Source organism: Ascaphus truei, chromosome 5 (assembly GCF_040206685.1).
Source record: "Ascaphus truei isolate aAscTru1 chromosome 5, aAscTru1.hap1, whole genome shotgun sequence".
Taxonomy (NCBI): Eukaryota; Metazoa; Chordata; class Amphibia; order Anura; family Ascaphidae; genus Ascaphus; species Ascaphus truei.
In genome coordinates this window covers 238,047,641-238,073,711 of record NC_134487.1, presented here as the reverse complement: position 1 = coordinate 238,073,711, position 26,071 = coordinate 238,047,641, and the positions used below count along the sequence as shown (strand labels likewise).

Genomic DNA, 26,071 nt, shown 5'->3' with positions numbered 1-26,071 from the left:
TATGTAAAAGAATAAATCATGTATTTATGGGGGGGCACAGGGGGTGGGTTATGTATATAATAAATAGAATGATGTTTATTGTGGGGCAGTGTATTGTTTTTATTGTGAGTACTGTGGGTGGGGGGAGGGGGTATTGGCCCCAAGGGTATGTGGGTAGGCTTCCCGGCTGGGTAGTGGGTGAGGGTGGTTAGGCCTCACGTGGTGGGGGGTTAGTAGGGGAGGGTATGTAGGCTTCCCGAGTGGTAGGTGAGGGTGGGTTAACCCCTTAATGACTGTAGCGGTTAATAACCGCTATGGTGATTAAGGGGTTAGGGGACATTACATTGGCTATTGTGATTGCTGTGCATGTTTTGCAGCACCGAAGGGGCATGGGCAGGATGAAGATGAGGATGAAGACGGCCTTCATCGTGGGTGCCTGTAAAAGGTAAGTGTCATATATATTGACTGTATTTATTGTAATTTATATGTATTTAAAATGGGCAAATGCATTATTAGACACAAACATGTAGAGGAGGCTTAGAGTCCTCCCCAAAAGATCCTCAATAGCTGCACACTGGGCTAGGTTAAATGCATGGGGTTAAATACCAAATATATACAAGTGGTTCAATCAACCATACAGTACAGGTAAGTAATCGCTCTCATCACTGTGAGAGGACAATTACCACTAAAACGCCAGTGGCAAAATAACAAATACTTTATTAATAATAAAGGACTAACAACATAAAGCGCTCGCTCTAAACTAATTAAAACCAATTAAAATGTGAACATAACGGGTGCAGTCACAATGGTGGCAGTCAAGGTAAGTTACCAATAGGGCTAAATGTGAGTAATGCAGCACACAAATGGTTAATGCATAGATGGATGCTGCAGATAGATCTTCACTCACATAGGTAACTCTAGTGTGCATAAGTTGGTATTGGGTATGTGCCTGTGTATAAAACACATATATTCCTGGTGGTTAGCAGGCAGTCAGATGTCCCTTTGATACAATCACAGGATATACACAGTATCTATGACATGAACCTGTTAGCACAATGCCCTATGAGACTAAATGTTGCACACTAATAATCGCTAGAATCGTGGGGTAAACAATACATGTGGCGGTATGTATGCAATATATACAGCAGGTATTGACAGTATTAACCCGTATTCACATGAAAGTACTTCAAGTACTGTTGTGTGCTGCATTACTCACATTTAGCCCTATTGGTAACTTACCTTGACTGCCACCATTGTGACTGCACCCGTTATGTTCACATTTTAATTGGTTTTAATTAGTTTAGAGCGAGCGCTTTATGTTGTTAGTCCTTTATTATTAATAAAGTATTTGTTATTTTGCCACTGGCGTTTTAGTGGTAATTGTCCTCTCACAGCGATTACTTACCTGTACTGTATGGTTGATTGAACCACTTGTATATATTTGGTATTTAACCCCATGCATTTAACCTAGCCCAGTGTGCAGCTATTGAGGATCTTTTGGGGAGGACTCTAAGCCTCCTCTACATGTTTGTGTCTATTAACCCTATCCTCTTTGCACCGGCTGGTATATAAATAATATTACATTATATACATTATCATATACATTATCTGGGTGAGCGGTAGACCACAAGTTATGATTACACAAATGCATTATTATCCATATGTGGGTAATAGTAATTTTGCCCATTACAGTACTGTATGTGTTAGGGGGCGAGGGGGATGTGTGTTGTTTATTGGGGGCAATTGTCCCCAATAAACATGCTAATGTGCCTTAACCCCTTCATTGCCTTAGCGGCTATCCGCTAAGGTAATGAAGCTGCATTAATGTAAATTTTAATAATAGTGTGCGGGAGCAGGGGGTCCCCTGAGCTGAACCGCATTGATTTCTGCCTCAGAGACCCCCTGCTTCCCGAGTTACAGGCCCCGGTTTGGGGCATCGGTGCCAGTGTGGACGCCATCTTTATAGAGCCCACGCCGCGTCTTGGACGCTATAAAGATGGCGGCGACACTGGCAACCGATGCCCCATACCGGAGCCTGTAACTCGAGAAGCAGGAGGTCTCTGAAGCAGAAATCAATGCGGTTCAGCTCAGGGAACCCCCTGCTCCTGCACACTATTATTAAAAATACATTAAAGCAGCTTCATTACCATAGCGGCTATCCGCTACGGTAATGAATTATTGTTTATTGTTATGTGTGTTTTAATACTAGTGTAGATGTGCAGCCTCAGGGACCCCCTACTTCAGGAGATATAGGCCCCTTTATGGTGTGCCGGTATCCCCTGCAGAATTTAAATGTCCCGGTCATGTGACGCGGGAGCTTTAAAGTGCAGGGGATACCGGCACCCCATAACGGGGCCTATATTTCCTGAAGTAGGGGGCCCTCGGACCTGAAACCAATGCGGTTCCGCTCAGGAGACCCCCTGCTCATGTACACTATTATTAAATGTATTTATTTAGTGTACGGTCGCCTGTAACAGCCTTGCATGGAGATGGCAAATCTCCATGCAAATGTTACATGCGGCTTTTTTTTCTATCAGCTAGCGTACGTAAAGGCTAAGAACGCTAGCAGGGGGAAAAAAAGCAACACGTACGCTGTGGCTGTTCTGAGCTATTGTGAGCAAGTACGTTAAAAAATGGGCTCAAGGCCTTAGTGAATCGCGTCTCCGGCTTCACTTTTTAATGAACCTGCTTTTTTGCAAAATCAGAACGCAAAGCCATTGAGCTTAGTGCATAGCCACCTATATCTTTAATCATGGATGCATACTGAATATCTGTGCTAACATTCTGATTCATTTCTTCAAACAGGTATGTTTCGGTGAGCTGATTTATTCTATGAATTGAAAGAACTTAAATCTAATTAACAACTGTCTGGTATATTTCTGTGAGATGATTTCTTCTATGAATTGAAATAACTTAAATCTAATTAACAACTGACTGGTATGTTTCTGTGAGCTGAATAGACAAACCCCTCCCTTAATTGTTTGTCAAGTATATGTATTTAAGACTGTCTATTTTGGTTGTGTGCTATTTGGTCGTGTGTAACATCTTAAAGTGTCACATATAAAGTGTCTGTGGAGTTAATTTTGGAGTTAATTTTGGAGTTAATTTTGGAGTTGAAATTGAAGGTGAACATTACAAGAAAATCTGGACTCCGAACTCTGCACCATAACAACGACTTTGCAATTGTGAGAACTTGACTTGCTAAATGCTGTGATTATTACTCCTCCTATCCTCTAATATCTGGGAAGTTTCTCCTCCTGCATTTCACTATGCCCTCATACACTGCACCATTATTTATACACCTCTCTCCCAACAACTTCTTTACCCCTCAATAAAAATCACCCACACAAATCCCCTATTCACACCCTCTATTTACTCCTTCTTGCTTTTGGGGATCTCTACTAAGCCTGTTCCCAGACATACACACCTGCTCTCACCCACGCCTCCCTGCCACCTCTTCCCCTGTAAATGGTGTTAACCTTCTGATTTAATACTGACTTACCTTAAAACACGCCCCACAAATCAAGCATCCCAATATCCTGCACGCATGGCTATTGTCCCACATCCACAGTCACTCCTACCACCCATTGTGGCCATCTAAAGCACTTATGCCCTCACTTGTTGGCTCTGTAAGTCTCCCATCATACCACATAGATTGTAAGATCTTCAGTCCAGGGATTGCCTTTCCCATTGTCTGATTTTGCTGCGATTATTGTATTATTATAAATCCCTGTACTGTATTCTTTGTGAAGCGCTGCGTACACTTTTGGCGCTATATAAATACAATACAATACAAAAATGGGTGATTTTAATTATCCAGACATAGACTGGGGCAATGAGATTAGCATTACAACACAAGAAAACAGGTTTTTGGGGTGCCTAAATACAATTATATGACCCAAATTATTGAGGAACCAACCAAGAGAGGAGCAATATTCAAGTCCAGGAACATTTGGGTAACAGTGATCATAACATGGCCTCATTTGAAATAAATTATCAAAAAACAGATTACTTGGGTTCAACAGAGACCTTAAACTTTAGAAAGGCAGATTTTAATAAACTGAGGACTAATCTACAAGTAATACTTGATAGTAATAAAAAGTCTTTAAAACATTATTATTATTATTAGAAAAGCAAACTTATACTTATATTTGGGAATAAATATAAAAGAAATGTCAAAACCAATGTGGCTAGATAAACAGGTAGGGGAGGAAAAGGAAAAGAAGAGGCAAGCATTTAGATTCTTTGGGGGCTATGCACTAAGCAGTGATAACTGCTTTTAAAAGCGATAAGTGGCTTTTAAGGCCGATACAGCCTGCTGTACAATTCACTAAGCAGTGATAACAGCGCTTTATCGGCCTTAAAAGGCATTTTTTCAGCCCTGTGAAAAAAACACGTCCAATCAGGCAAAAAACGGCAAACGTGCCATTTTTGCCAGGCCGCGTGATTCACTAAGCAGTGATAAGTCAATCGTGCTTTAAAAAGTACGCCAGATTTTCGCGCCAGTTAAAGGCCGGTGCAAAAGAAATGAAGACAGTCAAAAAAGTATTGTTTACCTTTCCGGCACACCATTAATACAACAGGCCGGCCGGTGTCCCCGGGTGATCCCCGTGGGTTTCCTGGCCCTCGGGTGATCCCCGCAGGTGTTCAGGGGTCCCCGCTGGCCTGCCTGTGGTACCAATTGTGTGCCCACCCCCTAACACATACAGTAAAATAATGGGCAAAATTACTATTATCCAAACATGGATAATAGTGCATTTGTCCATTTAAAATGCAACATTAAGCAGCATAAATAAAGTAAATAAATATTGCACTCACCCCTGCCATGCTGCCACGATGAAGGCCGTCCTCATCCTCATTTGTCCTCCGTTGTCACAAACAATACAGTACATTAAAAAAAGACAATCTAATGTCCCCTAACCCCTTAATCACCTTAGGGGTTAGTAACTGCTATAGTAATTAAGGGTTTAACCCAACCTCTGCCACTAGACACCAAGGAGGCCTAACCACCTTCCCCAGGCAACTACCCCCACCCTTCCCCCATTCATTGGTACAGTGGGTACATCAAGCTCATATAATATGGACATCATTTACCACTGTAGCAAAAAATGGGGAAGGAATAAAAAAACAGGCCCAAATTAAAAACATTACATAGCTAAATAAAACATAGCCCATATCAAAAAATAAAACACAGCACATAGCAAAATAAAACACAGCACATAGCAAAAGAAAACACATCACATAGCAAATTAAATAGATAACAAATGCCAATAAAATAATTGAATGGCACAGTGGGTACATCATGCCCATACAATATGGGCATCATTTAACACTATGCCAGTCAATGGTGAAGCAAAAATTAAAAAAACAATCACAAACAAGATCCTATGAAATCCAAACAATGAAAAACTAAAAACAAATAAAAAAGTAAACAGAACTAAATTACCAACAATCAATTAATCCAAACCAAAATTTATAACACAATTACCAATTCATACACCAAAAACAAATCATTAACAAATAAATGAAAGCTCACAGTAAATATCATCAGACACAATCTAACTACCAAAAAGAAGCCACTATTAAAAAGCAAACACCTGAAATAAGCTATTTAAAACACCACTAAAAATGACATCAAACTCAAAATTAAATAGCCCAAACGTTTCTAAACCAAGAAGCAAAATACATGTAAAATACACAAAAACAAGCATTTGCAAAAACAAACATTGCTTGTGTATGTATATATGTATGTATATCCATCAAGAGACATACATACCAGTGGGCATCAAAATAAATGAAATCACAATAAAAAATTTTTTTTAAAAACTGTAAAATAAAAATAACAGACATTCTATGTTTTTCCTTACCTTTAGATGTCTTCACCCTCCAATTCCTGGGGAAACCGCAAGCTCTCGAACCAATCCACAAACCCAAACAGCAACAGGCCACAGGTAAAAAAATCCAAAGTCCTTTTTTTCTTTCTTTTTCTTCACCTGTAAAATATAATCCAATTTCGGGGTTTTCGAGGGTCTTTCGGGGTCTTCTGGGGTCTTCTTCATCTGTATCTTCTCCCATCTTCTGTACGTACGCCCTTGTAGTCCTATTGGAGGAGGAGGTCCTCCCTCCTCTGCTTCTTGACGTCAAATGAGGCTGCATAGGCTTTTATAGGCCTATGACATCACATTTTCGACAAATGGTTCCCATGGCTCTGATTGGCCAGTGAAAACCAGTTGACGGAGGACTGCCCAAGGAGTGACACACACTGGGAGTTACCTTAAGGAAAAGATTCCGTGACAGATCATGCCAAATGGTCGGAGCAGTGGAGCGGCGTCATACCGACATGTTGGGGCACGAGTTTATTTCATAAAACATCCGAATACATCTGATGTTTGTAAGTTTTAAATTGTGATTGTTGGAAATCATTACATTTTTATCAGTGGTAATGCACTATGATCAGGCGCTTTTCTTTTTGTTTTTTTCTATGCAGGTCTGTGAAAGAAGGTCGTTGTACCCATAAAGAAAGCTGCCAAAATCCTAAAAATTGTATCAAGACTTTACGTGGAAAAGGTCCTCCTCGAGCGACTGAGGAGTGCTGATCTCAAGCATCTTCGGGAGGAGACAAAAATAAACTGGAGAAAGGGCTCCAATCCCAGCGGGACAGAGGGTTCTCTTCCTCCATCCACTCTCATTCAAGTCACAGAGATGTCTAGAATGAGAGTGGAAGGATGGGCTTTGGCCGTGGTAAGCCCGAGCTTTCCACAAACAGGGGAGGTATGTAACAGGGGACTTATCCCTGTTCAGTAATGTTCCTTTAATCTAGCAGTGTGGTAGTTAATTACTAAACATCACCTGCCTGATTAGATTGTTTACAAAAAGCCTGCCTTTGAGACAGGAAGGGACTCTCTTTAGCTCTGACTGAGAGCTGACCTTTGGAGACACCACAATGTCTTGAGTTCTGCTAGCCACAAAAAAGAGCTGATTGCAAGACACCCAATAAGACTTCTAAACCTGGATGCTGATATTTTTCTGTGCACGCACGGGTGCGGTTCCAGGAGAGCAGAGAAGCTTACTCTACAGCTGATAAACAGATAAGACTTTCATTATTAAGAGACTGCTTATATCTGCTTATTTTCATGCTATGTGTTTGGGATGGGGGAAATGCTTAACTAATGGAGATGTGAACTAATTGCAAGGATTTCACTAGAAATACTCCCAAGTGAATGGAAGCTTTGTTCCCCCCTGTGTTTGGATAATTTCCTGATGAAAAGGAAAAGGCGCAATAAAGCCTATTATAATTTCACATTATAACGACTCCAATTGTGTACCTCTGTGAACGTCCATCTACATTTGGTGTTAGAAGTGGGATAAGAGGTGTCTTTGTAGTTAAAAAGGACCGGAGTTTTTATGTGAAATTTTTTGTTATGCTTTTTGCCTACAAACAGTCTAAACAACTTGAAAAAAAAAAAAAAAAAAAAAAAAAAACCTCTCATGCAGCAGAGGCAGAGTTAAAGGGGTACACACCACTGAAACTTACACTGCACTGACACTTTCAAAAACCACGGATGGACTCTTTTCCCCAATCCCAAGAGAATGCTGAAGCAGGTAAACCTTTAATTGCCTATCACAAAGTGTAATACGGTCATTGAAATAGGGGTTTTGCCTTCCAGCCATAGTCAGGGTTCAAGAAGTGAGTCAGCCCTTGAAAAGGGATAGGTGTTTGTTGTTTTCAAAAGTTTCGCTGAAGCAGTGAATACAGATGGTGACCCATGAGGGGTACTGATTTTGCAAATAAAGGTTGCCACACCGCATAGGGCTACCAGCTGTGAATGGAGTATATGCAGAAAAGTGTGAAAATTGATACAAAGACTGTGCTGAAGCAGGGTAATTTTTAGCAAACAAATGCTGAGTGTAAAATTGCCCTATAAAGGAAAAAGGTTTTTCAAAGCCAATTGCTGAGTGTTGAGTCACCCTGCCGGGAATGAAAGAAATAGTCCACTGCAAAGAATGGGGTTTTTTCTGCAAGTAAAAAAGTATGCCTATTATCTTGGGAGCAAAACAGACACCCAAAGAGTGAAGTGTGAATGCCATAATACCCAAAGATGAGACTGCAAATTACTGAGCTCAGGCAGAAAACCAAATTCTGTTGCTGAAGCGGATGGATTGCACCCAGCAAGTAAATGGTGTATAGCAAATAGACTTTTTTTTACCTAGCAACTGCACATCTTGTATACCTGATAAAAGAAAATGCATGCACAGTACTGCTGATATTGAAAAAAAAAAAAATTACCCAAGAATGGTGGGGACTACCACAATTGGGGGTTCTAGCAAATACAGTGGCAACAGCTGCAATAGCGCCTCCTGAGGTCAGGAAGAAAATTACACCTGGTAGCCTAAAAATGAAGGACAAGATGCAGCGTTCCTGTAATGAACCCTACCCCACGGAAGAGTGGCCCTTCCAGTCCAATAAAGAGGAAGACATCTCTTACGGGGAACCCGAACCGAGTCACACCCACAAAACACCCCAAGAATGGTGGGGGTGCCTGAACTCGGCACGAACAGAAAAGACCGCTCCCTTTGATGACGAATATGATCAGCAGGAGACAGAGCGGGAGCAGTGGATCACCGAATATTTCTGTCAGCTAAAGCAGCTGCAAGAAAAGCCTGGCGTATCTAATGAAGCTGCTAAAACTTCAAATAAAGATGGAGACCCCAGTATCCCTGAAGGGACGGTATCATCCAAATCAAAAAGGAAGAAAAAGAAAAAGAAAAGCAGTTCTTCACTTACCGTGGAAGGAACAGAAACGTCAGCAGATCCTGTGGAGGAAAAGGGGGACCGAGTTGCCCTGCAGCCTAGAGAAAATGGAGAATTCGTCCCACAGTTAACCGAATATCCAGAGGGCCCAAGGCAGAAGTCGTGTACCCCAAAGAAGTGTCTGTCCGGTGCCAACAGTGAGGAACCCTCAACCAGTCATCCCAGGGAAGCGGAGCCGGAACCAGTGAGTGACGATCCCTTGACCAGCCATGAAGACGCCCTGAAAATTGCCAGGCATGACTGTGATCTGCTCTGTGAAGAATCAGGAAGAGAGAGAAAAAATAATGCTAAGCTACAGAAGACTGTGCTCGCAATTTACTCTGCGGCCAAGACCGAATTGGAGGATCTCAAGACTGAGCTAGATACTGCAAAGGCTACTATCTCCGCCATGGATGAAAAGCAGAGCCAATCTGATAAAATGGTGGCTACGCTAAAGCGGAAGTATGAGGAGGCACTGAAGCAGATGACAGTCTTCCAGCAAGAGGTTCACACTCTTCGTATAGAGCTTGATGCGTCACATCATGAGATCAACAGCTGCCGCACAGACCTGGAAGTTTCCAGAAAGGAACTACACAGTCTCACTGAGGAGCTGGACATTGCTAAAGAAACTATTGGTAATCTTGGTACAGTTCTCAAAGTCTCTCAGAAGGAGTTTCAGACCCTCAACCTAGAGAAGGAAGTCTAACGCCAGGAGATTGTCATTCTCAAAGCAGATGTGCGTAAATGGAAGGAGGACTGCAAAGAAGCCCTGAAGAATACAGAGACTGAAAAAGGAGAAAGTTCAAGATTAAAAAGAGAAAACTTAAAACTGAAAGAAGAAAATTTTCAGTTGACAGAAGAAGTCAAGGAAAAGTTTGAAGCAGAGCACCGACTGCAGAACCAACTGCAAGGTCTGCGTACACACCTCCAGTATGCTGAGGAGAAACAGCAAACGCTACAGGAAGAAAAACTGCAGGCTGCTAAAGAGGTACAAGCGCTGCAGGAACATCTGAATACCCAGTACGTCCCCACAGAGCAGTATGAGGAGCTAAAGGCCACGCTGCATGTCTTCAGAGCATCGTTGGAAGTGGAGCTTCGATACCAGGTGACTCTGTATGAGAGGGAGCGTGAGAAGGCTCGGAAACTGGAGAAAGAGCTGGAGAGACAGAGAGACTGTTCCATTCCCTTGAGTCAGTACACCAAGGAGAAAACAGACGCAGCGGCAACATTGACGACAAAAATTACAGAGCTCCAGAATATGAAGGAGACACTGATACAGATTCCTCCAATACGGAAAAAGGTATTGGCTCTGCCCAAGCACCAGTATCCCACAGTAACTAATGCCCATAAGGACAAGGGTACAGTGAGAGTTGGGGACTCCACGCAACTTCAAAACAAAATGACGAAGTTTGAGCCACCAAAGAAAGCACTAGTCAAACCTACAGCTGCCCAACAGGCAACAAACAGAGGTAGGAGTGCAGAATCAAAGCCAGAAGAATCCTTAGCTAAAGAAGCTGAACTGGCGACTCAGTGGTGTGGAGAAGCTGCAGAAAGACCACTTCAAGAGCAGAAAACTCTAAGGGCTAGTCCTAACTGCTCTACAACTGTTGCCATACACTTTGTCTACAAAAAGAGGAGTGCCCGAAGCAACAGAAATCTCAAGACCGCGCACGCGATAAAAAGACTTTACGTGGAAAAAGTCCTTCTCGAGCGACTGAGGAGTACTGATCTCAAGCATCTTCGGGAGGAGACAAAAATAAACTGGAGAAAGGGCTCCAATCCCAGCGGGACAGAGAGTTTTCTTCCTCCATCCACTCTCATTCAAGTCACAGAGATATCTAGAATGAGAGTGGAAGGATGGGCTTTGGCCGTGGTAAGCCCGAGCTTCCCACAAACAGGGGAGGTATGTAACAGGGGACTTATCCCTGTTCAGTAATGTTCCTTTAATCTAGCAGTGTGGTAGTTAATTACTAAACATCACCTGCCTGATTAGATTGTTTACAAAAAGCCTGCCTTTGAGACAGGAAGTGATTCTCTTTAGCTCTGACTGAGAGCTGAACTTTGGAGACACCACAATGTCTTGAGTTCTGCCAGCCACACAGCAGAGCTGATTGCAAGACACCCAATAAGACTTCTAAACCTGGATGCTGATATTTTTCTGTGCACGCACGGGTGCGGTTCCAGGAGAGCAGAGAAGCTTACTCTACAGCTGATAAACAGATAAGACTTTCATTATTAAGAGACTGCTTATATCTGCTTATTTTCATGCTATGTATTTGGGATGGGAGAAATGCTTAACTAATGGAGATGTGAACCAATTGCAAGGATTTCACTAGAAATACTCCCAAGTGAATGGAAGCTTTGTTCCCCCCTGTGTTTGGATAATTTCCTGATGAAAAGGAAAAGGCACAATAAAGCCTATTATAATTTCACATTATAACGACTACAATTGTGTTCCTCTGTGAACGTCCGTCTACAGTGACCATATATACAGATGACATTTTATCATGGTTTTGTAGTCTTGGACTCTTTTTTTTTTTACATTTTTTATATATATTTTTCTCATTTCAGCAGTATTGTGTTTTTCAATCCAGCAACACAATATAATTTATGGTTATATGTTTAGTTCATCACATCTATCTGCTTTGCTAGTTAATAGTGTTAACATCCATTTTACATTATAGATTTTGATTTAGATTTAGCCACATTAAGGGGCCATATAATTACATTCTTATCATTTTTATTTTAACACATCAAGAGGCGCAGTCTCTTATATATATTTTAATATATATATATATTTAAATATATATATGTGGATCGAAATGTTGGATTTGTGTGACTAACTGCTGAATACAGGTTTTTGTATCTCACTGTTGAGTGCTGTCTTTATTTTTACCATCATCACTGGTGGTAAAGTAGTCACTACTTATCTTTATGGACATAACACGGACCTATACCTGCTATTTATGGAGTGCCAGTGATCGCTTTCGCTTATTTATTTCGATATTTATTTATTTAGAGAGATAGAGAGATAGAGAGAGAGAGATTGAGATATATATATATATATTATGTGTGTCTGTGTAACATGGTTAGTATACTTCTGCCTGTCTCTTCCCCCTGTCACGTAAGGCCTTAGTAGTATAGGCTATGACAGGCCATTCTGTGTGCTTTGACCCCCCTCATGCTCCTCTCTGAGTGACAAAAGTGTGGTGGTGACTCATGGCCTGTGTATAGCCTATCAGGTATAGGTACAGACCTTGAGCCCTCCCCTTCTGATTCCTCAGAGAGGCAGTGCCAAATTTAGGCAGTCTTTTCACCTCCTTCTAAGGAGTGGGAGGTAGAGCTTCTCCTCCCGGCTGGGAGAGAGAAAGGCCAGCCAGCCCTCATGGCTGACTGGGCCTGTAAGATCTGATGCTCCAGACTCATGAGCAAGGACCATCCAGAGGCCTGGTATCCTCTGATGATCCTATGCACCGCTGTAAAGAAGATCTACAGTGAATGCTGAATAAAGATCCTTTTTGCTTCATCATACTCTTGTTTAAGTGTCAGTTCCTGGCCAGGAGGAAAGAACTGTGCTTTAGTGGGGACTGATCTCTGGACATCCTGGAGCCCACTACAGCTGGAAGCGCTAAGTACCAAGAAGAACATCAGTGATCATCAAAAGCCTGTCCTGGTCTCCTCAACATCGCAGTCGACCCAGCAATCCTGATCATCACAGGTACGCTAGCACCACACTTTGTAGCAGAATAACATCTCCCAGAGGAGGGGGTGGAAGTGCTACATATACTACACATAATGGTAATTTAAGCAATGCATGGAACGTGAAATCCTCTCTTACACAAGCTACGGGAAGTTGTGTCACTACTAGCATAGAAAACCAGCTGGGCTGAAAGGAGAAATCAGTATTTGCAACATAAGAACAGAGAAAGCATCTGTCCCAGGGGAAAGTAACTGGAGTGGATTTGGAGAGGTTTCATAATCAGAGTTTAACAGGTATCCCCTCCTTTTTGACCTATATCCTCATGGGGGCTGAAACTAAGGTTGTGGGGGGCAGCTCTCCTGGCTTTATAAATTTTTACAATATACTGTAGTAATGTTAGTGATTTCGTATGTACAGCACCCACTCCCCCACCCAAAAAATAGTTCCTGCACTGTTATACTGTATGTTATATCTGCTCAGTAATTCTGTATGTTTGTAGGATAACAAAGGTTTAATTTTTTTTATCATTTTTTTTTTTACAAACTTCATATATCTTTCTTCTGTGAATAGAAACAACAATGGCACAAGTTCCTGAAATTAACTCCATTCTAATGGACAACTACAGGTAACACTGCTTTTTTTATTTTATTTTTTAGATAGTTTACACTAAACATGTTTTTGTATGCTGCACTGATATTTGTAGAATTTGAAGAAGAGCTAAAACAACTAAATAAATAAACTATATTTATATTTTTTGCATTTTTAGCGAAACTGAGGAAGATTTATATGGAGGCAGTCCGCGCGGGATTAAGGTAAATTCGACAACAATTTCTGTTTAACAAATTAAATTAGGGAAAAATAACAATGACAAATTCTATTGTTACTATTACTGTAAATACAAACATAGGATCTGTCGTCTAATTTTAGCATAGGTCAAACTTGATGATTGTATGTCTTTTTTCAACCTCATCTACTAAGTAACTATTACAAGGAAAACTAAAGCTATTGAAAAAGGTTCACATAATGGGATATTTAAAACATACCTAAAACGAACAATTTTATGTCCACAGAATTCCGTGCAGGACTTCCACTGGGGCTCCTGTCCCAAGAATTGTTCAACATGCAGCTCTGGAATAACACTGGAAATCACCGAGCAGAGACAATCTTCACGCACTTTTAGGAAGACAGTGGTGCTTGTTGTTGCTGTGGAGAAGATGAAAAAGAAGACAGACAGCAGAAAATTATTCACGGACATGGATCTGCTAGATCTGCTGAATAACATTTTTGTGGAAGGTAAGAGGGGGGAAGGGGGATAACATCCCTTTATATGAATCTGTCTATTTAAGTCACCAACACATTACACAGCACAGTGAATAGGTGATAAAGCACTAACATAGATATGGATGACTGATCAGAATAAAACATAGCAGATTATGACAATGTGAAGCACTTCGAAAGCCGGTCCCCCCTAAAACCTAAATCATATTTAATCACATCCACCACCAGTTTAAGTTCTTTCAAATCTAAGGCTGTCTCACATTTTAATCTGGTCTGTAATGTTTCATACGCCCATAATATATATTTTCTTTAACTGTGCATGCAATGTCTTGTATATAATGTATACCCTGTTCATTTATGTAACTGTATTTGTAACCATGTATTATTTGTCTTAACTCTGTGCCCAGGACATACTTGAAAACGAGAGGTAACTCTCAATGCATTACTTCCTGGTAAAATATTTTATAAATAAATAAACTTAAGTGCGGATGAGGTTTGTGATTTGCCGCTATGTAATACACACATACAGTGAGTACAATGAATGATTGTCAGTTACTGCAAAAGTTAAAGTTTCGCTACTTTGTTGTTCGAGAATGTGTTGCTGCCTCATCTGGCTGCAAAGGGGTTAATCTTGTGCTCACTTACAGTAAGCTTAAATAAATGATTTGGTAATGACAAACATAGTTATCCAGAAAGCATTCATACACTTGGCGTGGTCACTAAACCTATTGTAGCCTTATACCTTTCTAATAAATGCTTTCTGGGTGCTCAATTATAGTAGTTCACAATATATGTAGGTCTCTTGCTATCTGGGAATCAGTATTATTTAATATTTGTATACCGTAATCCTAACTATATATATAAAAGTCAAAATCTGTTTGTGGGTCTGTTTGTGCGCACTCTCATTGGCTATGCTGACTGCGTGACGCGCTCTCATTGGCTCTGCTGACTGCGGGATGGGGCTTACCTATCATTGGGTCTCGCGCTCTCTGACTGCACGCCACGTTTGGGACCTTTGAATGGGGGGAACTAGAGCGACCCGCGAGTGAGTGAGTGAGCTGTCGCCCCGCTGCCAACAAACACCCCCCGCCCGCACCCGCAGCGACTGACAGAGCTGGGGCCCCGCCACCAACAAACCCCCATGCCCGCAGCAGCAGCGAGTGACTGAGCTGCAGCCCCACCGCCCATAAACCCCCCCGCCCACACCCACAGCGACTGACTGAGCTGCCGCCCCGCCGCCCATAAACCCCGCCCACACCCACAGCCAGTGACTGAGCTGCCGCCCCGCTGCCCATAAACTGGGGAACTGAGCTGTGAAGGAGGGGGTTAACGGAACTGTGAAGGGCGGGGAACGGAGCTTTGAACGGGGGGGGAGGTGCATTCATATGCAGGGGGTGGGAACAGATTGCTGTGCACGGGGGAGAAAGAGACAGGGGGGAGCGGAGAGAGAGAGGGGGAGCGCAGAGAGGGGGGAACTGGAAAATTAAATCGAGAGCAACGACGGGTATATCAGCTAGTCTATAACAAAACCACATCAGACCAGATCTGTAGATGTGTTTCTATAGAATGTAACCCACTGCACCATTACAATAGTAAAATGAAAATGTAATTTATTTTGGCTTTAGATGAAATTCCCTTCGAAACATTTGAATTTGAGCATTCGTCTAACAAAACATACCGTTATTCCACATCAAAAGTTTTCAACATTAAAGACACTTCAAACAAGTGCTTTGCCTTGCAAGAATTTCCTGGGAATGCCCGGCTGGTGGCCTTGCAGTTACAAGGCATGAATATCCAACGAGAAGGTAAGTTACTGTTCCATTATTGTGGCATTTATGTGCAAATCTTGTAGATATTGTATGGTAGCGGTCAAAATAATATTGCCAAGCAAGGATACTCATTATCCATGCTCTTGATTATGTAGATATATTACCGAAACATAATTAAAGAATGACAAGATTGTGCAAAGTGTAAGAGAAACTAAAATCGCAATCATGTGTGCTTTAATACCCTCATGTAAATGCACCGCTGGGCTAATTAAACAAACATTTTTACTCCGATGAACCAATCAGACTATGTATCAAAAGTCTTCTGGCTCCAAACTAGTTCAAACATGCTTTCAATTTAATTTACTTATTTGAGCAATCTGATGCTATTTGTTTATATAGTTTTGCAGTCAGCTGACATTGATAAATCACTCGCCAATGCATTGAAAAAAAATGAATTTTGAAAAATGCCTCTTTGGTTGCTCTTAATAACCATATTCCCAATACAATAAGTCAAATTTAGTTGCACAGGATAAGTGTTACAGTGACAGTGATTTGCTAACATTCCTGATTTTCTTTTCAGTGAAGTTAAACATGGCTTTTTACTCAACACAGCCTTTTGATGGAGGCAGAAAACGCCCCGTTGCTCTGGGGATCATGGGAAAGAATGTCTACCTATCTTGTGTCTCCGCAGAAGGTGCTCCTGAGCTGCGATTGGAGGTCAGTATCAATGAGTGACCTTTACACGTACTGGAAACATTGCCTTCCCACTGTTAATCTAGTTTAGCTTCTAGATTGGCCATGTTTTAAAGTAGCAGAACATGTTGGTCTCCCATGTGAGAACTAACATGCTGTAGGCAATATCCACATACCTACAACCCTTCACCCGTTTATATGTTCTTTGATAAAATAGTGCTGCTACTGTACATTTCCCATGTTATTATTTCATGTGCGCCCTTTAACTTCTCCCACTTCCTATAACCACTCCTTCAGCTCCACGTGATCAATCACTAATTGGAAGCTGACACAAGGAGATTATATTAGTTTTCTAAGCTGATGCTAAAAGACGGGGGTTCAAAGTGCTTCTCTTAACGTCAATTTTGCAGTAAAGTCATACAACCCGAAGAGTAGAGCAACTTGCATATATATATGAGCAAAAGAACCAGTCATAACACACCAATTGAAACATGCTAGCTAAAGGTTCAATGTTTATATGCCTCAGTCCCACAATGTATTCTTCCTTGAACTTCCTTTTAACTCTTTGTGTTTCCTTTTCTCAGTCGGTCCGCAACATCCAAAGCATCAAGAATGACGACTTGCTGCGCTTCATTTTCCTGAAGTCTGAAAATAGCCCAAACAGCAACTCTACCTCCAGCTTTGAATCTGCCGTGTTTCCCGACTGGTACATCAGCACCTCTCAGAGCGAGGCCGAGCTGGTCCGGATGGTGCAGCAACACGAGCAAAGATACATCACCGAATTCTCTCTCTTCAAAGACATGTAACATCTTATCCACAATCCAACTATATACCAATATATAATACCAAGTATTATTTATTTATTTATTTATAAAATGTTTTACCAGGAAGTACTCTAATTTTCACGTAAGTCCTGGGCATAGAGTAAAGATGACAAATAATACATGGTTACAAATACATAGTTACATAAGTGAACAGGGTATACATTATATACAAGACATTGCAGAGCTAGTATAGTACAGATCTAAACGGGCTGTTAGATTTCTGAGGTCTGTTGTGTTTTATAAGGTATCAAATCTGATAGTTCTTCAAAACCACTGCTTAGAAATCTAAACTCATTTGTTTTTCCCTGTTTATTTTTATTATCACTTTTATAAAAGCTAACATTTCTCTTTGAGAAAATCTAAAGGAATATACAGGTTGCCCCATCAACAGTTGCGCCACTAGAAATTGAATGTAAATTATTATTTCTATCACATTTTTTATTTATATTTTAAACAAGTGATTTATTATGTCTCATATTGTATGTCATTAATATTGCTGAGTAAGTGATATATTTAATGAATAAATGTACATTTCTGGATCATTTCTTGTCTTTGTAAGATTTTTTTTTTTTTAAGTATTTTTGCAGGGTTGCATGAGATGTGGGGAAATTGCATTTTAATGAACATAAAATCATCTTATTTCTAAGAGCGTTCGTTCATTGAAGTCTAAAACAGTGATGCCAAATACGAGTGATAATGCTTCCTAATGAATGACACTGCTTTTCAGTGAATGAGAGTACTTCCCAGTTAGAGAGACTGCCTTCCAGTGAGTGAGACTCATTCCAAATGTTTGAGATTTCCTCTCAGTGAGACCGATTCCTAATGAGTGAGATTCCACCCTGAGTGAGACTGCCTCCCTGTGCAAGACTCATTTCTATTGTGTGACTGCCTTCCACAGTGAGTGAGACTCCATCCTAACATGTTAAACTGCCTCCCAGTGAACAAGACAGTTTCTCCGTGAGCTAGGATACTTGAGACTGTCTAATAAGTGAGACTGCTTTCCAAAGCAGAGACTGTCTGTCAATAAGACTCAATCAAACATTGTCCTGTTTGTCCGTGATAAGTGATATTTCTAAACATTTCATTTAAACCTCATGGCTGCCAGAGGGGCCTACATGCATTGCTTGGTATGGTGTAGACAAGGGGTGCTCAACTCCAGTCCTCAAGCCTTATAATTATATCGTGAAATTCTGCAAAACCCCCAAACCTCTATAATACTATAGCTTCTAAGATCAGATGTATTGTATAAGGAACCACAACCCTCTCTAATAGCGCATCTGAGTTCAGATTCAATGTAAATTCTTCTGTATTTGGTACAATATTCAAATGACCTGAAAATTGCAGGGAACTGTTTAGGGAAGCCCAGGGAACCCTGGTTCAAAACAGACTAGTACGTATATTGCTAGCTTTGTGCTACAGGTTCCTCTGGCGGTGAAGGAGGTAAAAAGCCCACCTCAACCACTGTATACCTTGTCCTGTTTGTGTTCCTCGTATTGTGGGCAGCTCATCTCTGCACAGGGGGCAAAAATTTGTCTGAAGGGCAGGAGTAGGCATGGTCAGAAAGATATTAAAAACAACTAGATATATACTCTATATTTATTTATACATATACACACACGCATACCGCTCTCTCATAGGCCACGTGTATGTCACTAAACATAAGTAGCCCTTGTACCCACCCACCCCTCCTAAGTGAGATTGGGGTCTACTTCTCTTGCTACTCCATATTTGTGGTGGTGCGGACCTGTGTGGCAACAAGAGGGCTGAGTACTCTGCGGTGTTGTGGGGAGAACATGACAGGTTTTACAGGGTACCTTATTCGTGGTTGCAGCGCCTCCAGTCAGCATGGGACCTTTGGATGGAAGGAGAGTCCATACTGACACCTTTTCTTGGTTCTCAGACAGTGAATCACACTGATGATGGTACAATGGTGTTTATTTCAGGTACAGATCTCACAGCATTGCATATCTTTCCTAATTAGGCCTGGTGATGGTAATGGTGCTCCTCCTGAGGCTTCCTAGTGAGACTCAGGATAGATGGTCCTTACTCCACAGGGGGAGGATAGAGACACACCTACTTTTGTGAGAGTACCAGTATTTATACCCTTTGGGTGTGACTGTAACCCTGTCTCATAACAAGACAGATCTGGATACTGATAGGCCATCACATCCAGTATGTGGCCCAATCAGTATCCACCCCTCAGGCTGACACTCTCTGGCTGTTGCTAGGCCCGCCCTTAGATACATCAATGTCTCTAAGACTGCAAAAGCACGCAAGGCCTTTCTGAAGGAATTAACCCATCCACTGCCTGCACTCAATAGGACTTAAACTGGTAGGGCCCAGGAAAAGAAGTAGCGGCCAGAGGCTAGGCTATAATTATTAATCACATCCTCACATTGCTCCATTAACCACTCCCCCACTCTATGCTGCAGTATAGTGAGACTTTGTATTACTTTCCCGAGCCAGGGCAGGATGCAGGCAGAGTGGAAGAGGTGTTCACAGGGTAAGCGCCTCACTGTCTCTCCTTCCTCAAACTACAGCAAACACACAGGGCACTTCAGGGCAGCGTCTGCAAGAGGCGCAGGAGAGATGCTCTGTAGCTGAGACCCCCTATGTAAGGGTCCAGCAAGGCACAGGGGAGACACTACACTGTACCAACAACCTTTCCCCATAGTTCCATTGCGCCCTCTCACCTTCACTCCCTGTGCCCCTTATTTCTCCCTTAATCTACTTGCCCCCTCTCTGCATGCTCCCTGTGTCCCTCTTCTTTCCCCCACTCTCGGAGCGTACCCCAGTCTCTCACCCTCCCTCTCTACTCCTTTGCTCCCTGTGCAGACCCCTGACCCACTCCTGTCCACCGCTACCTGTGCCTCCTCCCGCTTTCTTCATTGGTCTCTGCCCCCTCCCCCTCTTTCCCTTGTTTCCTGGATCCCCCTCCCCCCTGACCTATGCCACCCTTCTAACCTGCGTGTTCTGGTGTCATTATCACCCTCGGCCTCCACCGGTTTGGAGGCCGGGGAGGCAGCCGATGATCCAAGTCTTTGAAATACACCGGTCCAAAGTCAATATCCATCCCACCGAGGAGACTCCTTGAGGAAGGAGAGGTGAGAGACAAGAGAACAGGCAGAGCAGTGAGATATATGGATAAAAGACAGGACTGTTTAAGCCTGTCCCTGATCATCTAAATTCAGTGGATCACTGACCTGGCCAACTCTAATAGGGTGTTCTGACAATACTGCTCCTCAGGAACCGTAGGTTCACAGTTATGTTCATCAAAGTATGAGGCCATGGAGAGCAGAAGAGGATCTAACAACAGAGGGGAAAAGACATATAGTCACAAGGCATTATATGATTTTACCAGCCTTGTCTCTAACTGAAGATAAAAAATGGAAAAAACTCTATTGTTGTAAACGGACACGCTATATTGCACATCTATATTATAGTTTGTAAGCTCTGCAGGAAGTTACATGTTTACGTGTCTTTTTGACCTTTACATTATATTCCCCTGTAATATACATTCCTTGTCAGTATGATATAATGTACTGATGTCAGGTGTTCTGTAACAGTTGGAGAAATATAAAGCGATTAATAAGTGTATTATATATATTGTGACGTCTCAGTCCCAGCATAGGATCTTGTGTCCAGATCAAAGGCAGGAAAACTTAGCGTTTGTTCACAGGAGGGTTTATTTACAAGGTACAAGTCAGGAACAGGGTTAACTCATAACATAAAAACAGAAGCAAAAGACCTAACTCCTTTCAGGAGTTCTGACTAATACAGTTTAGTCCCTAACTAACCGTGGGAGAACTAACCTCTTTCCCCACTTTACACACTGTACCTTCAGCTTCCCTTTTGCAGTCTCTCACAGGGCTGTATGTGTGTGTACCTTCAAATCAGCACAGCAGCAGCACAGGTAACTGTCTGTGCTGCCCTTTACCTTGAAGCTCATTAATTAGGGCTCAGGTGAGAGGGAAGGGAACACACCCTGGAAGGTGGTGGGTCCTGTCAATGTTCCAAATTGATAAACGGGGTTCAGTTGATAATAAGTAGTTTATTGTACAGTATAATCATACTCATTCAAAAGTCTACAAAACTCTCTCTGCCAGGGAGTGTCCAGGCAGCAACTTTTATACATTTCATTTCCTTTGTTCAAAATGTGTTACTAGGCAGATTATACTAACCACTCCTTAATTCTTAAAGCAATCATTTTACAGCTCATTAAACCTGGCTAAACTGGCCTCAAAACAGCTATGAATAGGTACCTGGTACTCACTATCACAAGAATATGGGCGTTACTTTAGGCACAGTCGTAAAACTACTTAGAAACGAAACTCTCTCATTCACACCACATAGACATTCTTACTCACAAAATGGATACTAGACATAACTGACTTTACAAAATGGAAACTGAACATCACTTTCAATCCTTCTCCAGAGACCCCCCCAGTCCATTTCAATAATATATCAACAGTATCTTCATTTCAGCAATATTTTGTCAGTCCTACGCACCTCCCCTCAAACACTTTCTGCTTCAGTACATCACATATCCCCCCTTTGCTCAATCGTTATCGGGAGAGCACTTGAAAAAAGGGAGGAGTATACCCGGGACAATGCGTCAGCATTTCCATGTTTGGAGCCTGGCCTGTGTTTAACTGTGAACTGGAAACCCTGGAGCAAAGAAGTGAAACTACTCCCAGCTCAAAAAATAGCACATGTAGGAACTAAAAGAACATAGAAAGAAGTCCCAAAAATAATGTCCATGTAATATAATGTCTGGAATTACCATCTGCAGTTTTGTGGCAGGTAGAGGAACCAATGTAGCACTGGATTCGCAGAGATAATAAAATGAGGAATAACTGGAAAAGGGGAGGATGGACACTATGAGGAGAACTGGTAAGGGAGTGTGAAGTAATGAATAAACAGATACCTCTTCATCTCCAAACAGTGTTGTTCTCGGTCCATCGTTTCTGTGTCCCAGAATTACCAGAGGCACTGAAATAAATGCCTTTTTCTTGTATATGGAGCTATAGAGATCCTGAGTGCTGAAGCAAATTGTAGTATCCCAATGGCTTCAGTCCATCCGGGAACCTCAGATTGCTGCTCCGGTCTCTCTGCTTCAAGTGGAGGTGCCCGTCGTCTGTTGGTGTTCTCTCGTGATGCCGTGCGCGGATCCAGAGAGGTGTACCTGCGCTGCAGTTGTGCGTCACTCCAATCAGTCGGAAGATGCTAATGAATAGAAGATTGGTTGAAAACAGCATATTCCAGCGATAAGCACCAGTCAACTCACCAGGTGGATGCAAAAATAAAAAATATATTTATTGACTACATGATAAAAAACAAAAAACACTAAAAACAGAACAGGACAATTCTTCCACACGTTTCAGGCTATGCAGCCCTTTCTCCTTCAGACATTTCTCATTCTCCTTTCTCATATTCGCTGGAATATGCTGTTTTCAACCAATCTTCTATTCATTTGCTGAAACCCCTGGAGACTCAAGAACCAGCGAGTTACACAAGCATTCTTTTCCTTATTTTGCTGCATGTACTTTAACGGTGCATGGTCCGTTATTAGGGTAAATTTTCTCCCTAACAAATAATATTTTAGAGTCTCCTATGCCCATTTGATGGCCAAGCCCTCTTTCTCAACTACGGCATATCTCTTTTCATGGACAGTTAGCTTTCGACTAATACATATGATGGGGTGTTCCTCCGTCCCGACTCTTTGTGACAGGACTGCTCCTATCCCTACATCGGAAGCATCACACTGAACCTGAAATTCTCTGGTGAAGTCCGGGGTGATCAGGACGGGATGGGCACATAAGGCGTCTTTTAAGCTTTGGAAAGCTTTCTCCGCCTGGTCAGACCACTTCACCATGACCGAACCCTTCCCTTTCATTCGGTCGGACAGAGGGGTTGAGAGGATGGCAAAGTCTGGTATAAAGCGACGGTAGTAACCGGCCAGGCTGAGGAAGGCTTTAACCTGTTTCTTAGTTAGTGGTCTTGGCCACTCCCTAATTGTCTTCAGCTTTGCCACCTGCGGTTTTACAAGCCCTCTACCAACCTTATAACCCAAGTACTTGGTCTCTTCTAAGCCTATGGCACACTTAGCAGGGTTTGCCGACAGACCAGCTTCCTCCAGGGAGTCTAGAACTGCCTGTATCTTTTCCAGGTGAGAGTCCCAGTCATTACTGTGAATAATCACATCATCCAAGTAGCTCACGGCATAGTCCGTATGGGGTTTCAACACCCGGTCCATCAATCTCTGAAAGGTTGCTGGAGCCCCATGTAGACCGAAGGGTAGGACCTTATACTGGTATAGCCTGCCTGGTGTGGAAAACGCAGTTTTTTCTTTAGCGGCCTGTGTTAGAGGTACCTGCCAATACCCCTTAGTCAGATCGAGGGTGGTTAAGTATTGGGCCTCACCTACCCTGTCTATCAGTTCATCCACCCGGGGCATAGGGCGTGTCAAATTTGGAGACTGCATTTAGTTTCCTAAAATCATTACAGAGCCTGATCGAGCCATCTGGTTTTGGAACCAGTACGATAGGACTCAGCCAGTTACTGAATGATTCCTCGATGCCGAGGTCCAACATTTTCTGTACCTCCTCTTTAACGGCCTGCCACCTAGCCTCAGGTAATCTATAGGGCTTAACATGTATAACCTTCCCAGGGTCTGTATGGATGTTATGCTCAATAACCAAGGTTCTTCCGGGTACAGGGGTGAAAACTCGGGCATTGCGCACAAGAAACTCCTTTACCTCCTGTCTCTGAGGGCCAGACAAAGTGTCAGCAATTCTTACTTCAGGAATAGAAGGTTCCCTAGACAGAGCAGTCTGAACTACGGTAACCAATGCTTCCCTCTCTTACCAGGGTTTTAAGAGATTCACATGATATAACTGTTCTGGCTTCCTCCACCCGGGCTGGCTAATTCTATAGTTGACCTCTCCTACTCTTTCTAGGACTTCGTAGGGTCCCCGCCAGGTGGCCAAAAACTTACATACCACTGTAGGTACCAGCCCTAATACCTTATCCCCTGGCCTAAACACCCTAAGTCTGGCATTCCGGTTATAAGAGTTCTGCTGTGAACTCTGGGCTTGCTGCATGTGTTGTCGCACAATCGGCAACACTGCTGCAATGCGATCCTGCATCTGGGAAATATGCTCGATTACACTACGGTGGGGTGTTAACTCTGTTTCCCAGATCTTTTTGAGCATATCCAGTATACCTCATGGGTGTCTCTCATACAACAACTCAGACGGGGAGTAACCTGTAGAGGCCTGAGGAACTTCTCTTGCGGCAAAGAATAAATACGGTAAGAGAAAGTCACAGTTTTTACCATCTCGGTCTATGGCCTTCTGCAACTTATTTTTAAGAGTCTTAAATCGCTCCACTAGATCATTGGTTTAAGGGTGATAGACCGAGGTGTGTAAATGTTTGATATTCAACCGTCTGCATAGCTCTTTCATAACCCGGGACATAAAAGGGGTTCCTTGGTCCATTAATATTTCCTTGGGGATCCCGACCCAAGTAAACAATAACATTAATTCTTTGGCTATGTCTTTAGCGGATGCATTACAGAGGGGAACTGCTTCCGGATATTTTGTGGCATAGTCTACAATGACTAGAATGTGTTGATGGCCCTGTGCTGACTTAGGTAACGGGCCTTCCAAATCCATTCCGATACGTGCAAAAGGAACTTCAATAATGGGCAAGGGTATTAACGGACTACGGAACGATTTTACTGGTGAGGTCATTTGACACTCTGGACATGTCTCACAATAATGTTCTACCTCTTTTGTAGTCCCGGCCAGTAAAATTGCGCCTTTATTCTATCAGTGGTTTTCTTTACCCCTAGGTGTCCCCCCAGGATTTTGCTATGGGCCAGGTCCAACACCTGACTTCTAAAGGATTTTGGCATTAGTAGTTGCTCTAACCTATCAGGGTCTTCTCTTTCTAACCTATACAATAAGTAATTATTGTAGACAAAGTAGGGTGGTGATGGCGTAACATCGGGGTTAACTGGTACCCCATTTATGCTCACTACTGTGGCTTTGGCGTTTACTAGCGTCAAATCGTCTAGTTGGGCAGAGGCAAACTTTACGGGAGCAACCTGTAAGTCCTGAAAATCTAGTTCTGGGGGGTCCTCAACCGCAGGTCCTTCACCTGCCATACCCTCTAACAGAGAACCAGGGTCTACTGGATCGGGAACCTCAGACACCAAGGGTACATCCTGGACAAAATCAGAATGTCTTTCCCACAGTTCCCAAAACCACGGGAAATCCTGGCCCACTAATACCTCGTACATCAGATTCGGCACTACCCTGACCTGATGATGTACTGGGCCGATGGGATTTTCTATGAACACTCATGCAGCAGGGTAAGTGCGATCATCCCCCTTGGATACAGGTTACCTGTAAGGAAATCCCTGGCAGAAACCCAAACTTAACTAGATGTGCAGCGACCAATGTAACTGTAGTGCCAGTATCAAGCATTGCATTTATGGGTACCCCATCTACTTTAACTTCACACATCCTATTCTTCTCTAAATGTCCCTTCTCTATAACAGTTTGCTTAACTGCAGGAACCCCACCCGAAAAATAACCCACAGAAATGTCACATTGCATTCGGTCAGAGTTCATAGGTAAACTGCCGCCACATGTCCAAGTTCATGGCATTTGTAACATTCAATGTACTTCGCAAAACTGGGGGTTGTCTCCAGTCTAGTGGAAAGAATGGAACTGGAGTCCCTCCTATTGGGCCGTGGGGCTTCCAACTCCTTTATGTGAGTCTATAAGTCCTTGTGACCTGTTAGGCCGAGGAACAGTCTTACCTGGCCTCCTGACGTACGGGGATCGGCGAACGGGAAACTCATCGGGACTTGGACTCTGGGACATCTCCTCAGCAGCAAAGTGGCGTTCCACCAAAGCGACCAACTGCTCTGCGTTTTGGGGGTCATTCTGGCTGACCCACTTCTGGACGGTGTGAGGAAGACCCCGCGGGACCCGGTCTATGACGACCCTTTCGACGACGGCGGCTG

At 42.6% G+C, this 26,071-nt stretch overlaps 1 protein-coding gene and 1 pseudogene across 2 annotated transcripts; one reads left to right on the top strand and one right to left on the bottom strand.

Moving 5' to 3' along the window:
• Positions 1-12,120: 12,120 nt before the first annotated feature.
• On the top strand, positions 12,121-17,529 carry LOC142494547 (interleukin-1 beta-like). Of its 2 annotated transcripts, none has more exons than XM_075599014.1 (7): positions 12,121-12,488; positions 13,041-13,095; positions 13,237-13,282; positions 13,541-13,763; positions 15,374-15,553; positions 16,098-16,234; positions 16,795-17,529. In XM_075599014.1, the coding sequence occupies exons 2-7, from the start codon at positions 13,049-13,051 to the stop codon at positions 17,014-17,016; spliced, it is 855 nt and encodes a 284-aa protein (XP_075455129.1). In that variant the 5' UTR covers positions 12,121-12,488; positions 13,041-13,048; the 3' UTR covers positions 17,017-17,529. The 2 variants fall into 2 exon arrangements, with proteins under 2 accessions (XP_075455129.1, XP_075455128.1); XM_075599013.1 differs by lacking the exon at positions 12,121-12,488 and adding an exon at positions 12,633-12,763.
• Positions 17,530-18,488: 959 nt separating this feature from the next.
• LOC142494726 (E3 ubiquitin-protein ligase RNF181-like) lies at positions 18,489-20,323 on the bottom strand (annotated as a pseudogene).
• Between the last annotated feature and the right edge of the window lie 5,748 nt (positions 20,324-26,071).